At 58.2% G+C, this 21,827-nt stretch overlaps 1 protein-coding gene and 1 non-coding gene across 5 annotated transcripts in view; one reads left to right on the top strand and one right to left on the bottom strand.

The window, feature by feature from the left end:
• RIPOR2 (RHO family interacting cell polarization regulator 2) overlaps positions 1-21,827 on the top strand; it is a 54,084-nt gene that overhangs the window by 15,812 nt on the left and 16,445 nt on the right. For all 4 annotated transcript variants that reach the window (XM_059674236.1, XM_059674237.1, XM_059674238.1 and 1 more), the window contains exons 2-9: positions 8,786-8,912; positions 10,886-11,041; positions 11,778-11,856; positions 12,469-12,492; positions 13,505-13,558; positions 16,521-16,670; positions 18,470-18,533; positions 20,921-20,964. In XM_059674236.1, the coding sequence (XP_059530219.1) occupies positions 8,786-8,912; positions 10,886-11,041; positions 11,778-11,856; positions 12,469-12,492; positions 13,505-13,558; positions 16,521-16,670; positions 18,470-18,533; positions 20,921-20,964 (698 nt within the window). The remainder of the gene's footprint in view (positions 1-8,785; positions 8,913-10,885; positions 11,042-11,777; positions 11,857-12,468; positions 12,493-13,504; positions 13,559-16,520; positions 16,671-18,469; positions 18,534-20,920; positions 20,965-21,827) is intronic.
• On the bottom strand, positions 3,029-3,135 carry LOC132221498 (U6 spliceosomal RNA). Its single transcript, XR_009450027.1, has one exon. It is a non-coding gene; the product is annotated as a U6 spliceosomal RNA (small nuclear RNA).

Raw genomic sequence — 21,827 nt, 5'->3', positions numbered from 1 at the left:
AGAGAATCATGGACCGGCTGCCACCTGCACACCCCACACTGGGGATCGAGCCCACAACCCGGGCCTGTGCCCTGACGGGGAATCGAACCCTGACCGCCTGGCTCAACCGCTGAGCCACCCCGGCTGGGCCAGACCTGACTTTCCATGGGGGCTTCCCTGGCCCAGGCGGCCCTGCTGAGGACAGATCCCTCCCCAAGGTTCTGTCCATCTGCCGAGCCGAACGCCTCAGGCGGGAGGAGATAGACAGCTTGTGTTTGTGGCCGTTCAACCGGAAAAGAATACAGCTGACAAGGAGGCAAGGGAATTGGGGGCTGGGGCTGGGGCTGGGGGAGGAGGGACAGACAGGCCGGCAGCTCATCACCGGTTCCCCCAAGGCGAGCGGAGAGGAGGGCGCGGCCCACGCAGCTGTCACGTGAGGGGCCCCTCACCATGATCGAGAAAGTGCCGAAGGGAGACGGTGACGCGGCTGTTCCTTTTCATTCCTCTCCCCGTTCAAACTCGCGTCCTCACAGAAGCTTCTCGAGGCATTTCCCCTGAAAATGACAACCTCACGACGGCCGCGGGCCCGCGAGACGCCCGGCTGAGCCAAAGCCCTGGACACGCGCATCTCGAATGAATTCAGTCAGAACAGCCGCATGTCCTGCCGCTCTGGTCCGGTGGCCGCGGTTTTGGGGTCAGAGACTCTCACCCCGCCTTGGTTGGAAGCCTGCCCTAGAAATAGTAGATGTTTTTATCCGTGGTTTTCTCGGGCTCTAGACAGACCATGCGCCCCGGGGCCCAGTGTGGACACCACTTCTGTCTGTTACTTTTTAATACATTTTTATAGATTTCAGAGAGGAGGGGAGAGGGAAAGGGAGAGAGAGAAACATCCATGATGAGAGAGAATCATGGATTGGCCGCCTCCTGCACGCCCCACACTGGGGATCGAGCCTGCAGCCCGGGCCTGTGCCCCGACCGGGCATCGAACCCTGACCTCCCGGTATATAGGTTGATGCTCAACCGCTGAGCCACGCCAGCCGGGCTGCTAATTATTAATAGCACCCATTTCACACAGAAGTGTTCCTGTTTCGATGATGCGTTGACGACAGTCACCCCAGCAATGAGGGCTCGAGGAGGTCAGAGGAAGGGAAGAGGCTGAGTGGGTGGTCGACGATTTCATTCCGCCCGTGGGCCTGTGTGAGGCTGCGGGCAGACGGAAGGAGAGGGGGGCTCTCCTCACGGGAGACCAGGAGGATCGTGCGCCCCCTGTGGGCACAGGGGGTCCTGTGCTGTCCTCCGCTGTGTCCGCAAAGAGCAGGCTGGGCATCGACTGGTCACAGCCTGTGGCCAAGCTTCCGGTTCGACGCTGCAGGGGCGAGTTGGGGACAGTGAGGAAGGTCTGCAGGGACCCGCAATGACATCGGGCTGTTAGTGACGGTGACGGTGGCCAGACAGGGCTGGCGAGGGCCCTGCCACACACAACTGCGCACAGAGAAGCCGGTCTCCTAGCGCCTGCCGGTCTGTGCCACTCGTCGCTGGGGTTTGACGCCACCTCACCTCTGGGTCTGAGGTGACCTCTTCCTCCTCCTTCCTGGTCAGGAAGCAGCTGAGGAACAAAGGCGCCCTTCTCGGGCGTCTCCTCCGTCCTTGTCCCCGAGGACAGGAGGACGTGGGGAAGGGAGGCTGTCGGGAGGGGGAGGGCCCTTGCAAACACAAAAGCAGCACAGATGGACGCCAAGGGCACGCGTGTCTCCTCCCCTGGGGAGGAGCCAGTTCTCGGGGACAGTCTCCTGGAGCCCATGCTTCTCCTGTAACCGGACAATGAACCGGTCACCCACAAAGACCTGCCCCCCCGCATAAGCCAGCCGCTTATACTGGGGAAAAGGACAGAGATTACATGGGGAAGTAAGCAAAAGGGCGCCAAACGGGCAGTTCACAGGTAATACGGCTGGAGACTTGCAAAGGCCTGCAGGCAGGCAAGGGCTGGGGTCTTCCAAGGGCCGGCGGCTCTGGTTTGTGCAACAGGTTGCTCATCTTTCCAGGGTCACAGGCAGCTCCCGACGGGGAGGAGGGGCCGCATTCCCAGGTGGGCTCCCCGCCAGGTTAGGGAGCCCCTTCTTTCATCAGAACAGCACGGTCACCGCTAACAGAGCTCGATGGATATTTCTTACAGTTGAGCTGGTCCCCAACATCCTGTTTCTGCCCCTAATACCCCAGGAGGTCGCTCCCGGTGCAGCCTCCGGGTCCCCACTTCGTGCTGCAGGGGACGCCTGGAGTGCCCACCTCCTCAGGGGGTGACTCACACCAGCCCCCCGCTGCTCCCCGAGGTTCCGAGTGAACGACCCTGAGCAAGGACTTCAGGACACGGCCCGCCACCCCAGGGCCCCCGCATGGCAAGGCCCTGCTTCTCTGTACGGTTATTGGCCGCAGGTCAGCCCCCGTGAAGGGGTCCGCGCCGAACCAGGGTCTCACCCGGTTTCATGCCGTGTGGGTTAAGGAGTGGAAGGGGGCATGGGGTACGTGGGGATGCAGCTCTGAGAACACCATCAGGCCCCGCCACAGACAACACGGGAATATCATGCCTGGCTCACGGAAGGGTTGGGTCAGGAGGGCCGAGAAAACACACCACGGCTCCGATTTCCCAGAACAACCTGGAAAGTCGCGTGTGAAACCAGGCGGCCGACGGGGCCGCTGCCCGATCCGATCCGTGAGCAAGAAGCTGCCTGCTGGCGGGACAAGCGACCGCCCCGGGATGAGGCCGCCACTGGTGGGGACAGCCGGCCGGCGGGGCTCAGGGGCTGAGCGTCGACCTAGGAACCAGGAGGTCAGGGTTTGATTCCCGGTCAGGGCACGAGTCCGGGCTGTGGGCTCCATCCCCCGTGGGGGGCGTGCCGGAGGCAGCCGATCCATGATTCTCTCTCCTCATTGACGTTGCTCTCTCTCCCTCTCCCTCCCTCTCTGAAATCAATAAAAAAAGATATTTTTTAAAAAATAAGTCAGGAGTGAGGAACTGTTTCCTGCCAAGGGGACATCTGGATATTTATTTATTTTTAAATGTGGACGCTTCACGAATTTGCGTGTCATCCTTGCGCAGGGGCCACGCTAATCTTCTCTGTGTCCTTCCAATTTTAGTGTCTGTGCTGCCGAGGCGAGCACCCATCTGGATATTTAGAACATCATTCTTGGGCCGAACAAAACGACCCACTTACCGATGAGCCTGTCTGTTTGATTAACTCGCCCCTCATGCCTCAGGGCCCGACCCAATGGTTCGGCCGGACGTCCCCCGCCCTGGTCTGCGTGATGGCACCCGGTTTCCGTGGGTTTGTGCAGTGCTCAGCCGCGCGCACCCCCGTCATCCCCGTGAGCCACCGAGCAGCCCGTGGTGGAGGCAGCCTGACACGGGCGTCCCAGTTTCACAAGTTAGGACACACGCGAAAAGGTCAGCTGTCTTGTCAAGGTCACGGTGTGAGGCTTGTCCAAGGTCACGGTGTGAGGCTGCGAGAGGCGGGCACAGAGGTGTCCTCGCCCCACCTGCCCTCCGCCCAGGGTGTCCCTGAGTGGCCTCTGCAGGGGGCCCCTTGCCATCCTGGGGAGCAGGCGGGTGAGGTCTGCCCCCCACCCCTCCGTCCCCCCCTCAGGCCTGTTGGAGGCCACGGTCCCCGGAGCCTGAGCTGGCAGCTTCCTCTCGGCGCTCCTTGCGCCTGCACTTTGCGAGTGGAAACCTGCCCGGGACGACGTGGGAAGGTCAGGCCTGCTCCCTGCTGGGCTCTCTGACCTCCCCTCTCAGCCCGCCCTTGGGACTTGGTCAGAGTGGCCTTTGGCCCAATTAGGGCAGAGGTGACACGTGGTGTTTCTTTTTCAAGGGTTGCATTTGGGTTTTGGGGTTTTTTAGATCCTCAAAGTGGGTTTGTTCATATTAAGATATTTTCCAGATGTCTTTTTTTTTTTTTTTTTTGGCTCTGTCCCCACGGAGGGAAGAAAGCCGCCCAGGCCAGAGAGGCCACCGGCACCCCAGCTCCCGTCTCCCCGCTGTGAGCTGACAGCCGGCGGCCGGGCGCTGGAAGGCGGGGTGAGGGCGGGTGGTTTCCGTGGAAGAGCTGGTCTCGCTTCTTCACGGTCTGACGGGTCCACCCAGCCAGGCCTGCACGTCGGCCCTGCGTCCGGTGGACAGCCCTGTCCCCGCGTTGTCCCCTCTCCCTAAACCACGTGACTCCCTGTGCGGGTCCAGAGACGAGGCCTTCCGGGCACATGGGAAGCCATTGCGATTTTTAAAAAAATGTTTTTATTGATCTTTTGAGAGAGAGGAAGGGAGACGGATCGATAGAAGCATCCATGAGAGGGGAACATCCTAGATCAGCTGCCCCTGCACGCCCCCCACTGGGGATGGAGCCCACAGCCCGGGCCTGTGCCCTGACTGGGAACCGAACCCTGACCTCCTGGCTCCCAGGCCCACGCCTAACCACTGAGCACACGGGCCGGGCTGCTCTCTGCCTTTTACAAAGACGCTGTGACGATCTCTAAGACTGTGTGACTTGAGAGCCTCCATTCGTTAGAGCTGGGAGGGGTGACGTTGTCTCGGGGGACAGGGACCATCCAGGGGCCACCGGAAGCGTGCTCTCGCTGACGGCGGCAATAGCTCGCACTCGTACCGTTGGCTTTGACTCGGGAGGCAGCAGGAGCGTAAGGGGCTCAGGCCCTGCCCTTTCCCGCGGCGAATAGTAATTGTGCACGGCGTCACCCAGGGGGCGGCCGAAGGGTGGGGGCGCAGTGACTGGCTGTGTCCAGCCACCTGTCCACGCCGCCGCCCCGTCTCTCGTCGCCTGAATACCCGGGTGGAGCAGCTGGAGCGCATCTGCCCCGCGGGGTGGAGGGGGCAGGGAAATATTTTTGGTGCCGGAAAAAGTCCACTCCCTCCTCGGATCGCAATGCCCGCTCCTGGGAGTCCTGTCCTGCTCGAAAGACGTGGCCCCGCTCACATTCCGAATTCTGCGCGTCCCATTTGCTCGCATGCAGGCATTCCGAGCAGCTGATCGTCGGCAGGCGCTCACTGAGTAGCTCACAGATCCTGCCAGAGAAAACCAGCGCTTAAAAATGCCTGCTCCGCTCTGGCCAGTGTGGCTCAGTGGGTAGAGTGCCGTCGGCCTGCGGACGGAAGGGTCCCAGGTTCAATTCCGGTCAAGGGCACATGCCGGGGTGGCGGGCTCCATCCCCACTAGGGGACATGCAGGAGGCAGCCGATCCAGGATTCTCTCGTCATTGATGTTTTTTTTCTCTCTCTCTCTCCCTCTCCCTTCCTTTCTGAAATCAACAAAAATATATTTAAAAAGAAAAGAAAAGAAAAAGCAAGTCTGGGGCCAGGGCCGGGGAGAGGAGGCCGGGCCTCCCCTGAGCGCGGCCCTGAGCGCCCGCGCCTCCCACCCGCCCGTGTGTGCTCGGCGCGATAATGAGATGCCGGAATGCCGGGCGCTTCAAGTGCTGCTTTAACAAGTGTTGTCATAACAACAGGGATGAAATGACGAATGTAACTCGGGCTGGAAAGGACAGCCTGCCGTTACCTCCCGGGGCCAGGCCTCCGGCACCTCCCAGCCCGGCGAGGGCCGGCCCCACGCACGCCATCGGTCCCTGTGCTGGCTGTATTGTCTTTTCTTTTAAAAAAATATATTTTATTGATTTTTTTACAGAAAGGAAGGGAGAGGGATAGAGAGCTAGAAATATCGATCAGCTGCCTCCTGCACACCCCCTACTGGGGATGTGCCCGCAACCAAGGTACATGTCCTTGACCGGAATCGAACCTGGGACCCTTCAGTCCGCAGGCCGACGCTCTGTCCACTGAACCACACCGGTTAGGGCTGTATTTTCTTTTTTAAAATATTTTTTATTGATTTCAGAGAGAGAAACCTCAATGATGAGAATCATTAATCAACTGCCTCCTGCACGCCCCCTACTGGGGATCGAGCCCGCCACCCGGGCCTGTGCCCTGACCAGGAATCAAACCCTGACCTCCTGGTTCAGAGGTCGAAGCTCAACCCCTGAGCCACGCAGGTCGGGCTGAGCTGTATTTTCCTGCTTGTTTGGGGGGCCAGGGATCGATGGACCGACCGTAGGAAATACGTATTCATTCGATCCGATCCGGAGGCTGTGTCAGAATAGCTTTCAGATAACGTCCTCTCCTCCCTCTGAGGCTTTATAGATAAGTCCCGAGTCCGTGCGCTACTGCCTCCCGTGCCGTCAGCGAACTCGGTGCCAGGCACACGTGCTGGGCAAGGGAACAAGTACATCACACCCTCCCAGACCCTCTCGGTGCCTCCAGGATTTCCAAAGGTGGAGCTCAGTTCTAACGGCCACGGCGACGATAAAAACATCTGAGCTCGTCAGCCTGGTGGCTCCCAGCGAAGATGTCGGTGCCCAGCTGACGCTGTTCGTTAGCGAAGAGGCGGCCATCGCCGCGCCCGGGAGGACGGCTGCAGGCAGGAACGCCTGGGGATCGGAGCGCCAGGGGGGCCGTTCCCGCCACACCCGAGCCTTGGCTTTGAATCTGGCATCAGACAACGGGGGTGGTGGTGGGCGCAGGTTGCTCTCAGCAGCATCCGCCAAGCTGTGAGGCCCACGCTCCCAAGAAATGCTTCCCCCTGATGCTCACGGGCTCGGTGGGGTTTCACATAAACGCATGCAGACCCCCGGCAGGTCGGCTTATCGCCGACAGCACCCACCTCCGCGGAGGCGCAGGGGCTCGGAGCAGCCGGGACAGCTGGTCCTGCTCCCGTGTGCGCGGCGTTCCCGTGTGCGCGGCGTTCCCGTGTGCGCGGCGTTCCCGTGTGCGCGGCGTTCCCGTGTGCGCGGCGTTCCCGGGGAGGTCGAGGCGTGTTCCGACTTCACGTTCTAAGATGAGTCATGACAGCGTCACTCAAACGCTGGGCTCCTTGCGAGACATAAGTGAGTTTTGGGTCCTGAGGCCCCTCCCCTCCAGTCATCCCGAGGCCGCACTCTGCCCTGCGTTTGTTTAACGCACCGAATGCCGGGGCGGGTGTCAATCACCCGGCGGGTCCTACGTGGGCCGTCCCAGTGAATGGACGCCACTCATATCTCTTCTCAAGGCCTCCAGGGACTCCGCCAGCCCCCTTTTTAAAAAATACATTTTTGTTGATGTCAGAGAGGAAGGGAGAGGGAGAGAGATAGAAACATCAGTCATCATAGATCAGCTGCGTCCTGCACGCCCCCCACTGGGGATCAAGCCCGCATCCTGGGCCTGTGCCCTGACCGGGAATCGAACTTGTGACCTCTGGGTGCACAGGATGCCGCTCAGCCACTGAGCCACACTGGCCGGGGCTGGCTGTGGAGCTTTTCATTTTTGCCTGCGTGTCACCCAGCAACCTGCCAGCTCCCCGCTGGCTACGCCTTATCTCGGACGGTCGGCCCCAGTCCAGCTGGTGGGGGCAGGGACAGGAAGGGATTGACCAGGGAACTTGTATGCGTATGCGCGTAGCCCATGGACACAGACAATAGTGCGGTGAAGGCCTGGAGGGCGGGGGCTGGGTGGAAGGGTGCAAAGAGAAGGAGAGTGGGGGGCATCTGTACACTGTCAACAATAGAACATAGCCACAGCTGGTGTGGCTCAGTGGGTAGAGCATCGGCCCGCGGTCTGAAGGGCTCTGGGTTCGATTCCAGTCAAGGGCATGTACCTCAGTTGCAGGTTCCCTGGCCCTGGTCAAGGCGTGTGCAGGAGGCAACCAATCGATGTCTCTCTCACATGGATGTTTCTCTCTCTCCCCCTCTCCCTCCTCTCGCTCTAAATATCAATGAAAACATAGTAAAAAAACAAGGACCCTCCCGGGAGGAAGGGGAGCCCGTGTGTAAGCCCGCTCCTCTCTGAAGGCCCGGGTGCTGGGCCCTGCGACCTCGGGATTTGAAATCGAGGCAGGATGGGGCTGGGCACGGGCGTGGCCTCCTGGGTTTTTGCTGCTGTTGGATGGAGGTAAACATCGTGAAGTTTTTGTGGGTTTTGTGTGTGTGTGTGTGTGTGTGTGTGTGTAATTTAAAATTTATTTTGAAAAATAAGCTTTAAAAACAAGAGTCAGAAAACATCCGTGGTTGGCTGGGACTAGGAGTCCCTCCAAGGGGGTGCATGGGAATGTTCGGGGTGATGGGGCTGCCTGCCCGTGCCGACACAGCCAACAGACTGAATAACTCAGTTTAAAAAAATACACATATTTTATTGATTTCAGAGAGGAAGGGAGAGAGGGAGAGAGATGGAAACATCCATGAGGAGAGAGAGTCATGGATCGGCTGCCTCCTGCACGCCCCACACTGGGCATCAAGCCCGCAACCCCGGCCTGCGCCCCAACCGGGAACCCAACCGTGACCTCCTGGTTCATAGGTCAACACTCAACCAGCATAACTCAATTTTTTAAAAAAAGGGATTAAAAGGATAAGAACCAAAAATGTAAAAAAATACAGAGCTTACGGCTTTCTCTTGGGGAGAGTAAGAAGTTACTGGGGTGTAGAGAAAGGAACCGTAAAGGAGGCTGACTTTGAAGGCGTGGTTGAACCTTGTTTAAAATATATATCTCCCTGCGGAGACCTACCCTGATGATTGTGCGGCGTTTGTTTTTGCTGCTGTCCCGGGAGGCCGGCTTTGTGTCTCCGCACCTGAGAGCCACCCTCTGGCTCAGGGCGAACTGGGGAGGCGGGGTCCCAGCCCCCAGGGCTCCTGACTCACCGCCTGACCCCGTGGCACCTGCCTCGCTGCTGACACGCGTAGGGTTGTCTGTCTAAACCTGCCTGACAGCCGCCATCTCCCGCCTTTCAGGGCTGCCGGCCAGACTCCCCGAGATCATGCTGGTGGGAGCCCAGTCCTTCTCGCCCGGAGGGCCCAATGGCATCATTCGGAGCCAGTCGTTCGCGGGGTTCAGTGGCCTGCAGGAGCGGCGGTCCAGGCAAGTCTGCGGGGCTCCCCCTGGGATACAGCTGAGGAGGAGCTGAGCTTCGGTGCTGTGCAGAGCATCTGTGTGCACGCGGCCTCGTCAGCGTGCATGCGAGCACACACACACACACACACAAACATACATGTACACAAACACGCACACACGTCTTACTTTCATCTCTGCCTTGGAAAATATGTCTGCCACCCCAATGAAGCACTGTTGTTTCTTTTCTTTTTTAAAAAATATTTTTAATTGATTTCAGAGAGGAAGGGAGAGAGAGAGAGAAATATCAATGGTGAAAATCATGGATCGGCTGCCTCCTGCATCTACTGGGGATGAAACCCGCAACCCGGGCATGTGCCCCGACTGGGAATCGAACTGTGACCTCCCGGTTCGTAGGTGGACGCTCGACCGCTGAGCCTGCCGCCGGGCTGTGGCGTTTCTTTTCCATCACTCAGCATTTCTCCGGCGGGGGGGGGGAGGGGGGGTGTGAGCTACAGGAAAAGCTGCGAGTGTATGGGGATGGCTCTCCCTGCTCCCCCCCACCCGTTTTCAGGCCTTTTGAGAAATATCACTCAAGAGCTTCCAGTGTTTGAACCCGTTTGTCCTCTCCAAGCAACAGCAGACTCGCCTTTGCCCAGGCGTTCGCTGTTACGGAGCATTTTCTAGAATCTCTTCCAGTTTTTATGTCATCCCCACTGAGGGCTGATGTCCTTTCATGAGGTTTCCTTCCCTTTTTTTAATTTACTTTGGGGAATACCTAGGTCATACATGTGCCTGTTTGCGGGTGGATATTTGCACGTTTTCGTACAAAACAAGAAAGACTTGTAATTTATCCACTGCAACGTCGTACGTAGTCCTTTCTCACTAGTTCGATTTGCTACCCTTTTGTTTTCTTTTTCACCTTTTTGACCCCCTTCGCCTACTGAGCTCTCCACCCATCGCCGCCTCTGGCGACCACCAAGCTGCTCTCTGTCTCTCTCGGCTTGGTGTGGGTGTGTGTGTGTGTGTGTGTGTGTGTGTGTGTGTGGTGTGTGTGTGTGTGTGTGTGTGGTGTGGTGTGTGTGGTGTGAGTGGGTGGGTGGGTGGGTGCGTGTGTGTGTGTGTGTGTGTGTGTAAATCACAATGTAAGTGAAATCATAGGCATTTGTCTTTCCCTGTCTGACTTCTCTCAGCATAATACTCTCTAGGTCCATCCATATTGTCTCAAAGGCAAGATTTCACTCTGTTTTATGGTTGAATAACATTCCATTGTATACATGCCCAGCACAGTGTCTTCATTCATTCATTCACCTGTGGGCGCTTGGGTTGTTTCCACATCGTGGGCTGCAGGGAACACGGGGTGTGTAAGTCATTGTGAGTTAGTGTTTTTGTTTCCTTTGGAGAAATACCCAGACGTGAAAATTGCTGGATCCTGGCTGCCTCCCTGCCACTCACAGAGACGTTGGGCTTTATGTTAAACCCAAATCTAACGTTCTCCGTGAAAACAGAGCTTAAGAAAAACCCATCAGTCCAGCCCTGTGTGCTGAGCTCTAACACTGCACAGCATTAGCCATTTGTCCTGCTTATGGCTCTTGATCACAAAGGTAGTCATTCACACCCTAGTCTAATTTAGTAGACGTTCATGTCTGACATTGCTGATGCACATGTTTTTTTTAAGTCGGTGTATGTCCTTCTGCCTGTTTCTTATTTCCACCTGGGAGCATGCGTCCTTGGTTTCCTGTGGGGTCCCAGTGACATCATACATTGTCACTCGGAGTGTTGTCACCTGACTGGAGGAAAGCACGGCCCAGCAACACTTCCAGATTTCAGCAGTTACATCTGCCGAGAAACGCAGTGTGTGCTGGCTCAGCGGTGTCCTTCCACCGGGAACGGTGCCTTCCCCCGAAGACACAGACACAGACCCGAGATGACTGAGAGGCGTTTTCTCTGAGGAATACTTTTGGGCGCCGGAGCCACAATTTCTGCCCTTTCTTCTTTCACAGGTGTAACTCCTTCATTGAAAATGCTTCTGCTCTCAAGAAGCCTCAGGCCAAACTGAAGAAGATGCATAACTTAGGGCACAAGAACAGCAGCCCCCCCAAGGAGCCGCAGCCCGCCAGGGTGGAGGAGGTCTACCGGGCCCTGAAAGGCGGACTCGAGTAAGAGCGCCAGCCTCGCCGGGAGCCGGCCCTTTCTCGTTCCTAAAGGCTGGGGGTGGGGGCCAGAGGAAAAACGAGTCTTGCGAGATCATCTTAAAATGTCCGTTTCTGTAGTAGATATCTTATTCTTCTTTTTGAAAAAATACATTTTTACTGATTTCAGAGAGGAAGGGAGAGGGAGAGAGAGAGAGAAGCATCAGTGATGAGAGGGAATCACTGATCGGCTGCCTCCTGCACGCCCCACACTGGGGATGGAGCCCGCAACCCAGGCTTGTGCCCTGACCAGGAATCGAACCCTGACCTCCTGGTTCATAGGTCAACGCTCAACCCCTGAGCCACGCTGGCCGGTGTATTTTATTCTTGCACCGTCATCGAGGAAGCCTTAGGTTAATCCCAAAGGTGGGACATTTGTTGGGTTCGAGGTGATGCCCGTGACAGTGAGGAAGGTGCAGTAGCCACGTGTTTAACTGGCCCCGGGGAGTGCTGGCTTCCGTGTAGCACTGCACAGGCAGGCCTGTTTCAGCGCTTGCTGAAGACGGTTCTGGAACCTTCCCAGCTACATTCTCGGCCTCGTTGGCCCAGAACACACCTGAGCGACTGGGGAGCTGCAGCCCCTCGTCCCCCCGCTGCCCGCAGAGCGAGCCCCGGCCCTGCCCCGCGGAGGGAGGCCAGCAGCCCGGGCCCGTCCACAGCGGCGGCCGCAAGTTCACCGCGGCGCGTCCTCTTGTGTTCGCAGTGAGTACCTGGAGGTCCACCAGTCGGAGCTGGACAAGCTGACGGCGCAGCTGAAGGACATGAGGAGGAACTCCCGCCTGGTAGGTGCCCGCGTCCCGGGTGCTGACTCGCGGGGTGTTTGTTTGTTTTAGTTTGTGTGTTTTTTGCAGGTTTGTTGTTTTTTGGGTTGGTTTGTTTGTTGTTGTTTTCTGTTTGTTTGTTTGTTTGTTTGTTTTTGGCTAAGTGTCTTCTCCTACTAGAAGGAGGTAGATACAAAGAAGAACCTTCCAGAAAAGCGGACCCACCCTGGCCAGTTGCTCAGTGGTTAGAGCGTCAGCCTGCAGACTGAAGGGTCATGGGTTCGATTCTGGTCAAGGGCGTGAACCTCGGTTGCAGGCTCCGGTCGGGATACGTGCGGGAGGCAATCAATGGACGCGTCTCTCTCTGTCTCGCCCCCTCCCTTCCGCTCTCTCTAAAAACAATCAGTGGAAGAGTATCCTCGGGTGAGGATTAACAAAAACGAAAAGTACTCTTGCTGGTCTTTAAAATAACCCAGATTTGTCCTCTTTTAAAGCAAATGTCAGAAAACCCAACAGAACCTACGGCTGCTCATTGTCTCCCTGACAGTGCAGGCACGCAGGCCCATCCCTCTGTTAATGTCAGTAGCAGTCTTGCAGAAGGCACGTTTTAATTATTTTCATTTTTCATTTCAGGGTGTGCTGTATGACCTGGACAAGGTAAGTGACCGTTCTGCGCTGGGGGGGACATACACCCGAGGTCCCCTCTGAGGGACAGCAGGAGCCTAGAGAGCGGCGACTTTTCTAAGCCCAGAAAACCCGTGCTTTTACCTCTGAGTTTGATGAGTAGGTGCGCGCTCTCCAGACCCAGTGATACGTTCATGGAAACGCCACTGGCTGTGGGCGTCTCAGTGCTGAGAAGTTTAAGAGGTTCCCAAGCATTGGGAGGCCCTGCCCCGCCTTCTGTATAAATACCAGCCACCGCCTCTCCCCAAATCAGAGAGGCCTCTGGTCGGAAAATGCACCGTTACCTTCTGCTCTGCCAGAAAGAACCGCGATCGCAGTGGCGCTGTGACACGGTTTCCTTTTCACTGAGAGCTGGTGTTCTGCCCCCAGTGACAGGACCCCTCGACGCCCATTTTCAACGGGGGTCGTTTTAGTCCACGCGCTGCTCTCCCCATGCCTGTGTGCGGCGCCCTTCGCTTGAATCCCGGTGGGATCTGCTCGCGGACATCTGAGGGGTGGTGAGAGGCAGCACGCGCAATAGTATCTGTAACGGAGGAGAGGCGGCCCGTGACCTGCCTCGACCCTGCCTGACACGCACAGGCGTAGCGATCGGACGACGCACCTCAAGTTCAGAGACGCGGAGTGTGGAGCGAAGGGCGTTCCTCTCCGAGCTGATAAAATGCGCCCGTTGTTGGGGGGGACTCGGGTCTGTTCCAAGGTGATGCCGTCCCCACAGAAACCCAGTGAGGCCATTGGTGGCCGCCCGGACGCGAATCACAGAGTCCAGAGGCCGCGCAGCCCATTTCTCAGCGTGTTTATCCAGGGTAGACGTTTACATGCCCTTCAGATTCATACTGGAGACTCTAAGCTAGCAGAGACAGGCGAGGAGGACGGCGGGCACTGCGCGGGCCTCCCGAGGACGAGAGGGGAGAGGTGGCCGGTCGCGGGCCCGGACCGTCTGCGCTGTGATGACTGTCCTCGCTCACGCGTCCCCCTTTCCTTCCAGCAAATTAAAACGATCGAACGGTACATGCGGCGCCTGGAGTTTCACATCAGCAAGGTAACTGCCGCCCCTGCCTTTGCCTGGTTGTCGGTTCCTGGTCAGCCCACCTTTGGCCTGAGCTTGGCCGGTAGTTCAGGGAGGATTTCTTTATTATTGTTGTTGTGGTTGTTGTTATTATTACTGATTTCAGAGAGGAAGGGAGAGGGAGAGAGAGAGACACATCCATGATGAGAGAGAATCATGGATCGGCTGCCTCCTGCACGCCCCACACTGGGGATCAGCCCACAACCCGGGCCTGTGCCCTGACCGGGAATCGAACCGTGACCTCCTGGTTCAGAGGTTGATGCTCAGCCCCTGAGCCCCGCGGCCGGCTGGTCCCAGCATGCTTTCCTTTCACAGCCCGTGACGGGCTCACACGGGGCTGCCACTCCCCTGCAGCTCCCACTCATGACCCCGCGACCGGGCAGATCCGCACGCTCCCCCTCTGCGAATCCGCTCCGTAGAACAGTGACGCCGTGAGGTGTTGGTGGGGCCGGCGAGCTCGGACAGGTTGCTCTGTTTAGTTTGAAAAACAGCAAGAAGGCGGCTCCGGACGAGGCAGGCGGTGTTTCTCCGTCTGCCCGTCCCGTGGGTCCCGCGGTCTCGGGGGCTGGGAGTGCTGTGGGCGGCAGGTCCCTGCAGGCTGCCAGCAGGCCCATCTCACGGGGTGAGGCAGCTAATCCGCTCACTTGCTGAGGCACCGCTTGGCTCACAGACGCACGCAAAGCCACCCTTCCTCCTGAAGCGTGACTCCGTCTGGCTCAGAGAGGCTGACACGGAACGAAAACAGAGAACAAACTGCCCTCTGAAGCAGCGGTTCTCAGCCTGTGGGTCGTGAGCCCTTTGGCGGTCGAACGACCCTTTCACAGGGGTCGCCTAAGACCATCCTGCACATCCGATGTTTACATGACGATTCATCACAGTAGCAACATGACAGTTGTGAAGTAGCAACGAAAATAATTGTATGGTTGGGTCACAACATGAGGAGCTGTATTTAAAGGGCCAGAAGGTTGAGAACCGCGGCTCTAAATGCAAAGGGACAGACTGAGCCTCTCGGGCTAACGCAGGGGCTGGGCGAGCGGGTTACGGTCATAGAGACCCCGGTGGGGACAAGGGTCGAGGGGCGTCTCCGGAGACGCAGGGGGACACGCCCAGCTGGCAGTGATGGCGGCGCCGTGCGCGTGTTCCTGCATGTTGATGGCGCACGTCCCGCGTCAGAACGCTCGGGCCAGTCATTTGAAAGTTCAGATTCCGGCCCAGCCCTGACCCAGTGAACCCACATCTCAGAACCCGCAGGCCGGGGCCTGGGCTCCCGCATTCACCCAGCTCACCAGGGTGTCTCTGCTTCTCTTTAAAGTGCGGCCACCGCCCTCCATGCCAGTCGCCAGCCCAGAGATGCCGTCAGCAGACAGGCCGCCCCCAGGCCTTGCCCCCTCTTTCTTTTTGTTTTAATCCCCACCCGAGGGTGTTTTTCATTGACTCTAATGCAGCGGTTCTCAACCTTCCTAATGCCGCGACCCTTTAATACATTTCCTCATGCTGTGGTGACCCCCAATTTCATTGTTACACATTGAACATAATGAAAGCATGGTGATTAATCACAAAACAATGTGTAATTATATATGTGTTTTCCGATGGTCTTAGGCGACCCCTGTGAAAGGGTCGTTCGACCCCCAAAGGGGTCGCGACCCACAGGCTGAGAACCGCTGCTCTAAAGAGAAAAGGAGAGACATTGATGTGAGAGAGAAACATCGATTGGCTGCCTCCTGTAGGCGCCCCAACTGGGGATCAAACCCACAACCTGGGCATGTGCCCTGACCAGGGATTGAACCCACAGACTTTTGGTGCACAGGACGACGCTCCAACTCACAGAGCCCTCCCCAGGACCAGGCCCCCCCAATCACGACCCATCAGCCCCCAGAGCGAGAGACGGTCTGCTCCCCAAGTGGGGAGCTCCTCTTCGCCGTGGCCGTCGGCCTGAGGGCAGCGTCTCGGTGGTTGTGGAGCCAAGAATTCACAACACCCTTCGCAGTAAGAAGCCCCGAGTTCCCCTTCAACAATAAGCTCAGCCTGGGTGTGTGGCTGTCACCTGTGACGCTCGCTTAAAGTAAAATGACGATGGCGCCTACAAGTCTTCACCTTGCCCGACGCGGGGCTCAGGGGCTCAGGGGCTGAGCGTCAACCTAGGAACCAGGAGGTCACTGTTCCATTCCCGGCCAGGACACAGGCCCGGGTGCGGCTCCATCCCCACTGAGGGGCGTGCAGGAGGCAGCCCTCCTTGATTCTCTCTCATCATTGATGTTTCTCTCTCTCCCTCTCCCTTCTTCTCTGAAATCAATAAAATATATATATACATTTTTTAAAAAACGACAAAGTCTTCACCTCGGAGGGAAGCTTATAACCACCCCTACTTCCTGTGCGCACAGGAGGCGCCAGCATTCATTGCCCCACACCTGTGGCGTGTACAGGGCCCACACCTGTCCCATGTACAGGGCCCACACCTGTGGTGTGTACAGGGCCCACACCTGTGGCGTGTACAGGGCCCACACCTGTGGCGTGTACAGGGCCCACACCTGTCGCATGTACAGGGCCCACACCTGTGGCGTGTACAGGTAACCCATACCTGTCGCATGTACAGGGCCCACACCTGTCGCGTGTACAGGTAACCCATACCTGTCGCGTGTACAGGGCCCACACCTGTCGCGTGTATAGGTAACCCACACCTGTGGCGTGTACAGGGCCCACACCTGTCTCCCATGGGCCACCCGCATGCTGTTCCTTTTCACCGTCTGCGCTTGGGAGAGCGGCTCGGAGGACAGTCGGTTTTGACATGGAAAGGGGCCCTCGTAGCGACGGCCGCAGCGACGGCCTCCCTCTGAGAGGCTGCCCTTCTCTCGGAGCGGAGCCCCCGTGAGCTCAGGACCCGCGTGTCCGAGCCATCAGGACTCAGCGCCCTGGCTTTCCCGCTTGGTCCCGGCAGGTGGACGAGCTCTACGAAGCCTACTGCATCCAGAGACGCCTCCAGGACGGCGCCAGCAAGATGAAGCAGGCCTTCGCCTCGTCCCCCAACAGCAAGGCCGCCCGGGAGAGCCTGGCCGAGGTGCACCGGAGCCACAAGGAGTACACGGAGGTGGGTGCACCGGCCCGCGGCCACCTGCAGGGACCGCCCAGAGCACGCACGGCGCCCTGCGCCCATCTCACTCTGCTCTTCACACAGGAGTCTTACTCTTTGTCTCTCTTGCTTTTTTTTTTAATATGTATATTTTTATTGGTTTCAGAGAGGGAAGGAGAGGGACAGAGAGATAGAAACATCAGTGATGAGAGAGCATCATGGACCGGCTGCCTCCTGCACGCCCCACACTGGGGATTGAGTCCGCAACCTGGGCCTGTGCCCTGATTGGGAATCGATCCATGACCTCCTGGTTTATAGGTGGACACGCAACCACTGAGCCACGCTGGCCGGACTACGTGCCCTGTTTTTTTCCATTTACACGCACCTCCAGAGTCTCCCGTGAGCGTTACCCCGAGAGCTGAGCAGGCCGTGGTGGAGGTCACCCCGCAGTCGGTTAGGGCGAGCCCTCCTGCCTGCGTGTCGCTGGCGGTTGGCAATGTCCCTCCTGTCCCTGCAGGAGACAAAGAGCCCCGCTGCCCTGGTTTCTGCCTGTCCCCTGGGCCGAGCACATGATGCAGGGAGGCCTGTGCCCTCGGGGTCACCGGATACCGGTGCGTCTGATGAAATGGCTGAATTATTAAGGCAGCGCTTCTCCCCGTCCCCTGGGGCCTCGCTCAGAGGTCAGATTTCCCGGGTGACGTCATCAGCCGGGAGCGTCTGAGGGACAATCCCCAGAGGGGCACCGGCCTCAGCCTTGGACGGCGGGGACCTCTTGGGTGACACGCAGGGTCACTTTCTGGGTTTTGTTTTTGTTTTTGAATATATTTTTATTGATTTCAGAGAGGAAGGGAGAGAGAAAAACATCCGTGGTGAGAGAGAAACATGGGCCGGCTGCCTCCTGCACGCCCCCCACTGGGGATCGAGCCCACGACCCGGGCCTGTGCCCTGACCGGGAATCGAACCGTGACCTCCTGGTTCATAGGTCGATGCTCAACCACTGAGCCACGTCGGTCGGGCTCACAGGGATTTCTTAATGGTAACCTCTGTAACATGCGTGTCCCCCGCATAAGCACATACACACCGTGAGCCCAGCTAAGAAAGGTAAGTCATGCTGCAGAGTCCCCTCAGATCCCCGGTGTTTCCACATTCCCCCTATCTGGCCCCATAGCGTCTTGTTTTCGTTCTTTGTCTTTAAAGTCAGGATACAACCCAGGTCCGTGGAACACCTTCCATCCGGTTGTCTCTTTCGTCTACATCCCCCTATGATATTGCCCTGTTGTGGAATTCAGGCCGGTTCTTATAGGGTACCCTGCATTCCAGCCCTGGCCGGTTTGGCTCAGTGGATAGAGCGTCAGCCCACGGACTGAAGGGTCCCGGGTTCGTTTCAGTCAAGGGCACGTACCTGGGTTACAGGCTTGGTCCCGGCCCTGGCTGGGGCACATGCGGGAGGCAACCCATCGGTGTGTCTCTCTCACATCGATGTTTCTCTCTCTGCCTCTCACCCTCCTTTCCACTCTCTCTAAGAATCAATGGGAAAATATCCATAAAAACATCTATGAAAATAAAAGAGCACGCCCACATTCGGGATCGTTGGTTTAGGATGTAATCTAACTTGTTCTGTGCTCGCAACGTCCCGGACGCGGAGGCTTGCTCGGGCCTGGGTAGAGCTTGCTGTGAGGAACCCTCCCAGGCGGCAGTGGCTCAGAGGGGACGGGTCGGTGCGCCCTGGGTCCGGCCGTGCGAGCGCCAGGGGCTCTGGGCTGACCGGAAGCTGCCCAGCCCTGACCAGCGCCGTCCCCGCCCCTGTCCCCTCACAGAACATGTGCACCATCGAGGTGGAGCTGGAGAGCCTGCTGGGCGAGTTCTGCATCCGGATGAAAGGTACTCGCAGCCACGCCGTTCCTGTATCCCCGCTCAGCCCTCCCGCCTGTTCACTGAAACCGAATCCTAGCCCTGGCCGGTGTGGCTCAGTGGACAGAGCGTCTGCCTGTGGACCGAAGGGTCCCAGGTTCAATTCTGGTCAAGGGCAGGTACCTGGGCTGCAGGCTCCTCCCCGGCCCGGGCCCTGGTCAGGGCCATGCAGGAGGCAACCCATCGATGTGTGTCTCTCACATCGATGTTTCTCTCTGTCTCTCCCTCTCCCTCCCTCTCTCCCTAAACATCAATGGGAAAATTCCCCGGGTGAGGATTAACAACAACAACAAAGAAACTGAGTCCCAGGCCCTTGGTTCCCAGGACATCCCGCCACAGCCTGTGGCGTCAGGGACGTCCTGAGGCAGCGAGTGGGCACAACACGCGATTGCTCCAGGAGGGGACCTGGGAGCGGGTCGCAGCCAAGGGGCCCGCCCACCTGGTCTGCAGCTGCAGGGCTGCTGGTCCGGGGGTGCTGGGCCAGACCTCCCTCCCCTGGGGACCTGGCCACCCTGTCAGCAGCATCCCGGCCGCCGTGGGCTGCCTGTCGGGGACGGAGACCCCTCTGTGGCCCCCACACCCGCACCCCCGTCCCTGTCCCGCTGTCCTCTCTCCTTAGCTTCTCTCGGGGGGTCCCTCAGGCCTGGGGCCGCTCCTCCTTTTTCATTGTAGATTCATCGAGGTTCACTTCCCTCATCTCACACAAAACCCCAAAGCGCAGCAGGCCAGGCTTCCTGGGGACGCCCCACGGAAACGGTCCCCCCTCGATAAGGCAGCCCTCCCGCTGCCAGGAAACCCCAGCGTTGCCATGAGCGACCTGCTTATCTGTTGTTCATTCTGGGAAAGAGCCGCCCCACACCCACCGACGCCAACCGGGGCTATTTCACAACACGCAGGCCTGGCCGCCACTTCCGCCGCCACACCCAGCACACTTCCCCTGCCCCCCAACACAGATGGCTGGTGGAGGGGGCAGGGGGGACAGCAGACGAGACGATGGGTGAAGAGCCAGTTTGGCTCAGTGGATAGAGCATTGGCCTGCGGACTGCAGGGTCCCGGGTTCGATTCTGGTCAGGGGCATGGACCTCAGTTGCAGGTCCCCAGCCCTGGTCGGGGTTCGTGCAGGAGGCAGCCAGTCGATGTGTTTCTCTCACATCGATGTTTCTCTCTGTCTCTCCCTCTCTCCCTTCCACTCTCTCTAAAAACCTATGGAAAAATAACCTCCAGAAACCAACTTACTGCTGTTGGCCGCGCACGAGGCTGCGTGCATCTGGGTGGCGGGCCCTTGGCCTTGAGTCCCCACAACCTCCTGGAGGAGACGGTGGCTGAGCCAGTGCCGTCTGCTTGGTGCAATAGTGACCGCTGGCCAGCCGCCTGGGTCAGATCGCCGGAGGCCTGGGGGTGGGAAGGGTGCCCTCACCGGCCTGGGAGGAGGCAGGGTCCCAGTGTCACCTCTGAGTGAGATCGGGAGGCCCGTCTGGCAGGTGCACAGCCCAGGACGGCGCCCACCCCACAGGGCGGGGCTCAGAAAGGACCGGGAGTGTGTTCTTGACGCCTGGTTCTCCCTAGATGTCGGGGTGGCAGCCCTAGCACGCTGGCGGCTGCTGCCACCTATTGGCCGGTCATGGCCACGGCGGGTGCTTGGTTAGGCCTCCCTTAACCTTGGCGATGCCTATTGGTGCGCCCAGTCTCATGATTTTTTATTTTTTATTTATTTATTTATCTTTATTTCAGAGAGGAAGGGAGAGGGAGAGATAGAAACATCAATGATGAGCCCTGGCTGGTTTGGCTCAGCGGATAGAGCGTCGGCATGCGGACTGAAGGGTCCCAGGTTCGATCCCCGTCAAGGACACAGGCCCGGGTTGCAGGCTCAATCCCCAGTAGGGGGTGTGCAGGAAGCAGCCAATCAATGATTCTCACCATTGATGTTTCTAACTCTCTCTCTCCCTCTCCCCTCCTCTCTGAAATCAATAAAAATATATTTAAAAAAAAGAAAAAGAAAGAAAGAAACATCAATGATGAGAGAGAACCATGGCTCGGCTGCCTCCTGCACGCCCCCTACTGGGGATTGAGCCTACAACCCAGGGGCGTGTCCTTGACTGGAAATCGAACCCATGACCCTTCGGTGCATGGGCCAGCGCTCTAACCACTGAGCATACCGCCCAGGACACCGTACCAAAACATTTAGAGTCATACAGAAACGCCACCCCAGTGGCTCCCCCCACAGAGGCCCCAAGTATTACTACACGAGTTCCCAAAAGTCCGACCCTCCGCGTGAGGGCGTCGAGGGGCCGGGGCGCGGGGTCGTGAAGCGGGAAATGCGTTCTGCACCTCACGTCCCGACTGCTTGCCCTTTGCAGGTCTGGCCGGCTTCGCGCGCCTCTGCCCCGGGGACCAGTACGAAGTAAGTGCCGAGTGTGGCCAGTGTCGGGAGGAGGCCTGAGGGAGAGGGCTCGGTCTCCACTGCTCCGCTCCTTAAATGCCCTGTTTCATTTTTACACTTGTTATGGGGGGGCGGGGGGGATGAAGCCAACAGGAACGTTTGGAGAGGAACACAAGCCCTTGTGTAACTTCTATCTGGACTCGCTGAGTTTAGCAGGTGCCTCGATGGCTGTGTTATTACTGTTACCATCACCGTCGTTGTTATTGTTTTGCTGAGCTCTCGGGAGGGACGTGCAGACACCGTGATCCTTCGCCCCTCCCTTCTCCTAAGACCCTGTCGACACAGGAACGTGCACACAGAAAAGTTTATGGGAGTTTATTGAGCCCAAGCAGGACCTCATGGTTGAGATGCTCTGGAGAGTGGCCGTTCTGCAGCTTATTTTAAATGTCTTTATTGATTTCAGAGAGGAAGGGAGAGGGAGAGAGAGAGAGATAGAATCATCAATGATGAGAGAGAATCATGGATCGGCTGCCTCCTGCACGCCCCACTAGGGGATTGAGCCTGCAACCCGGGCCTGTGTCCTGACCGGGAATCGAACCCTGACCTGGTTCGGTCGATGCTCAACCACTGAGCCACGCCGTCTGGGCAAGGGACATCTTATTTCTTGCTCTGACCGCTGAGTAGATTTCAGCAGATGCCCATCGTCTCTGTGCGGGGCTGGGACGGGGAGTCAGTCCGTGCTGTCCTATGGAAGTAGGACTGGCCTGGGAAAGAAGCAGGACACGTGAGCAGACGGGTGGGGGGCGACGATCTTACTAAAGAAAGAGCTCCCACCCTGGGCCTTCCAGACAAGAACCCCCTCCCGAGGTCTCCCCACTCAGCGT

The sequence above is a fragment of the Myotis daubentonii genome, chromosome 18 (genome assembly GCF_963259705.1).
Source record: "Myotis daubentonii chromosome 18, mMyoDau2.1, whole genome shotgun sequence".
Taxonomy (NCBI): domain Eukaryota; kingdom Metazoa; phylum Chordata; class Mammalia; order Chiroptera; family Vespertilionidae; genus Myotis; species Myotis daubentonii.
This window is presented reverse-complemented; position numbering and strand designations above follow the sequence as displayed.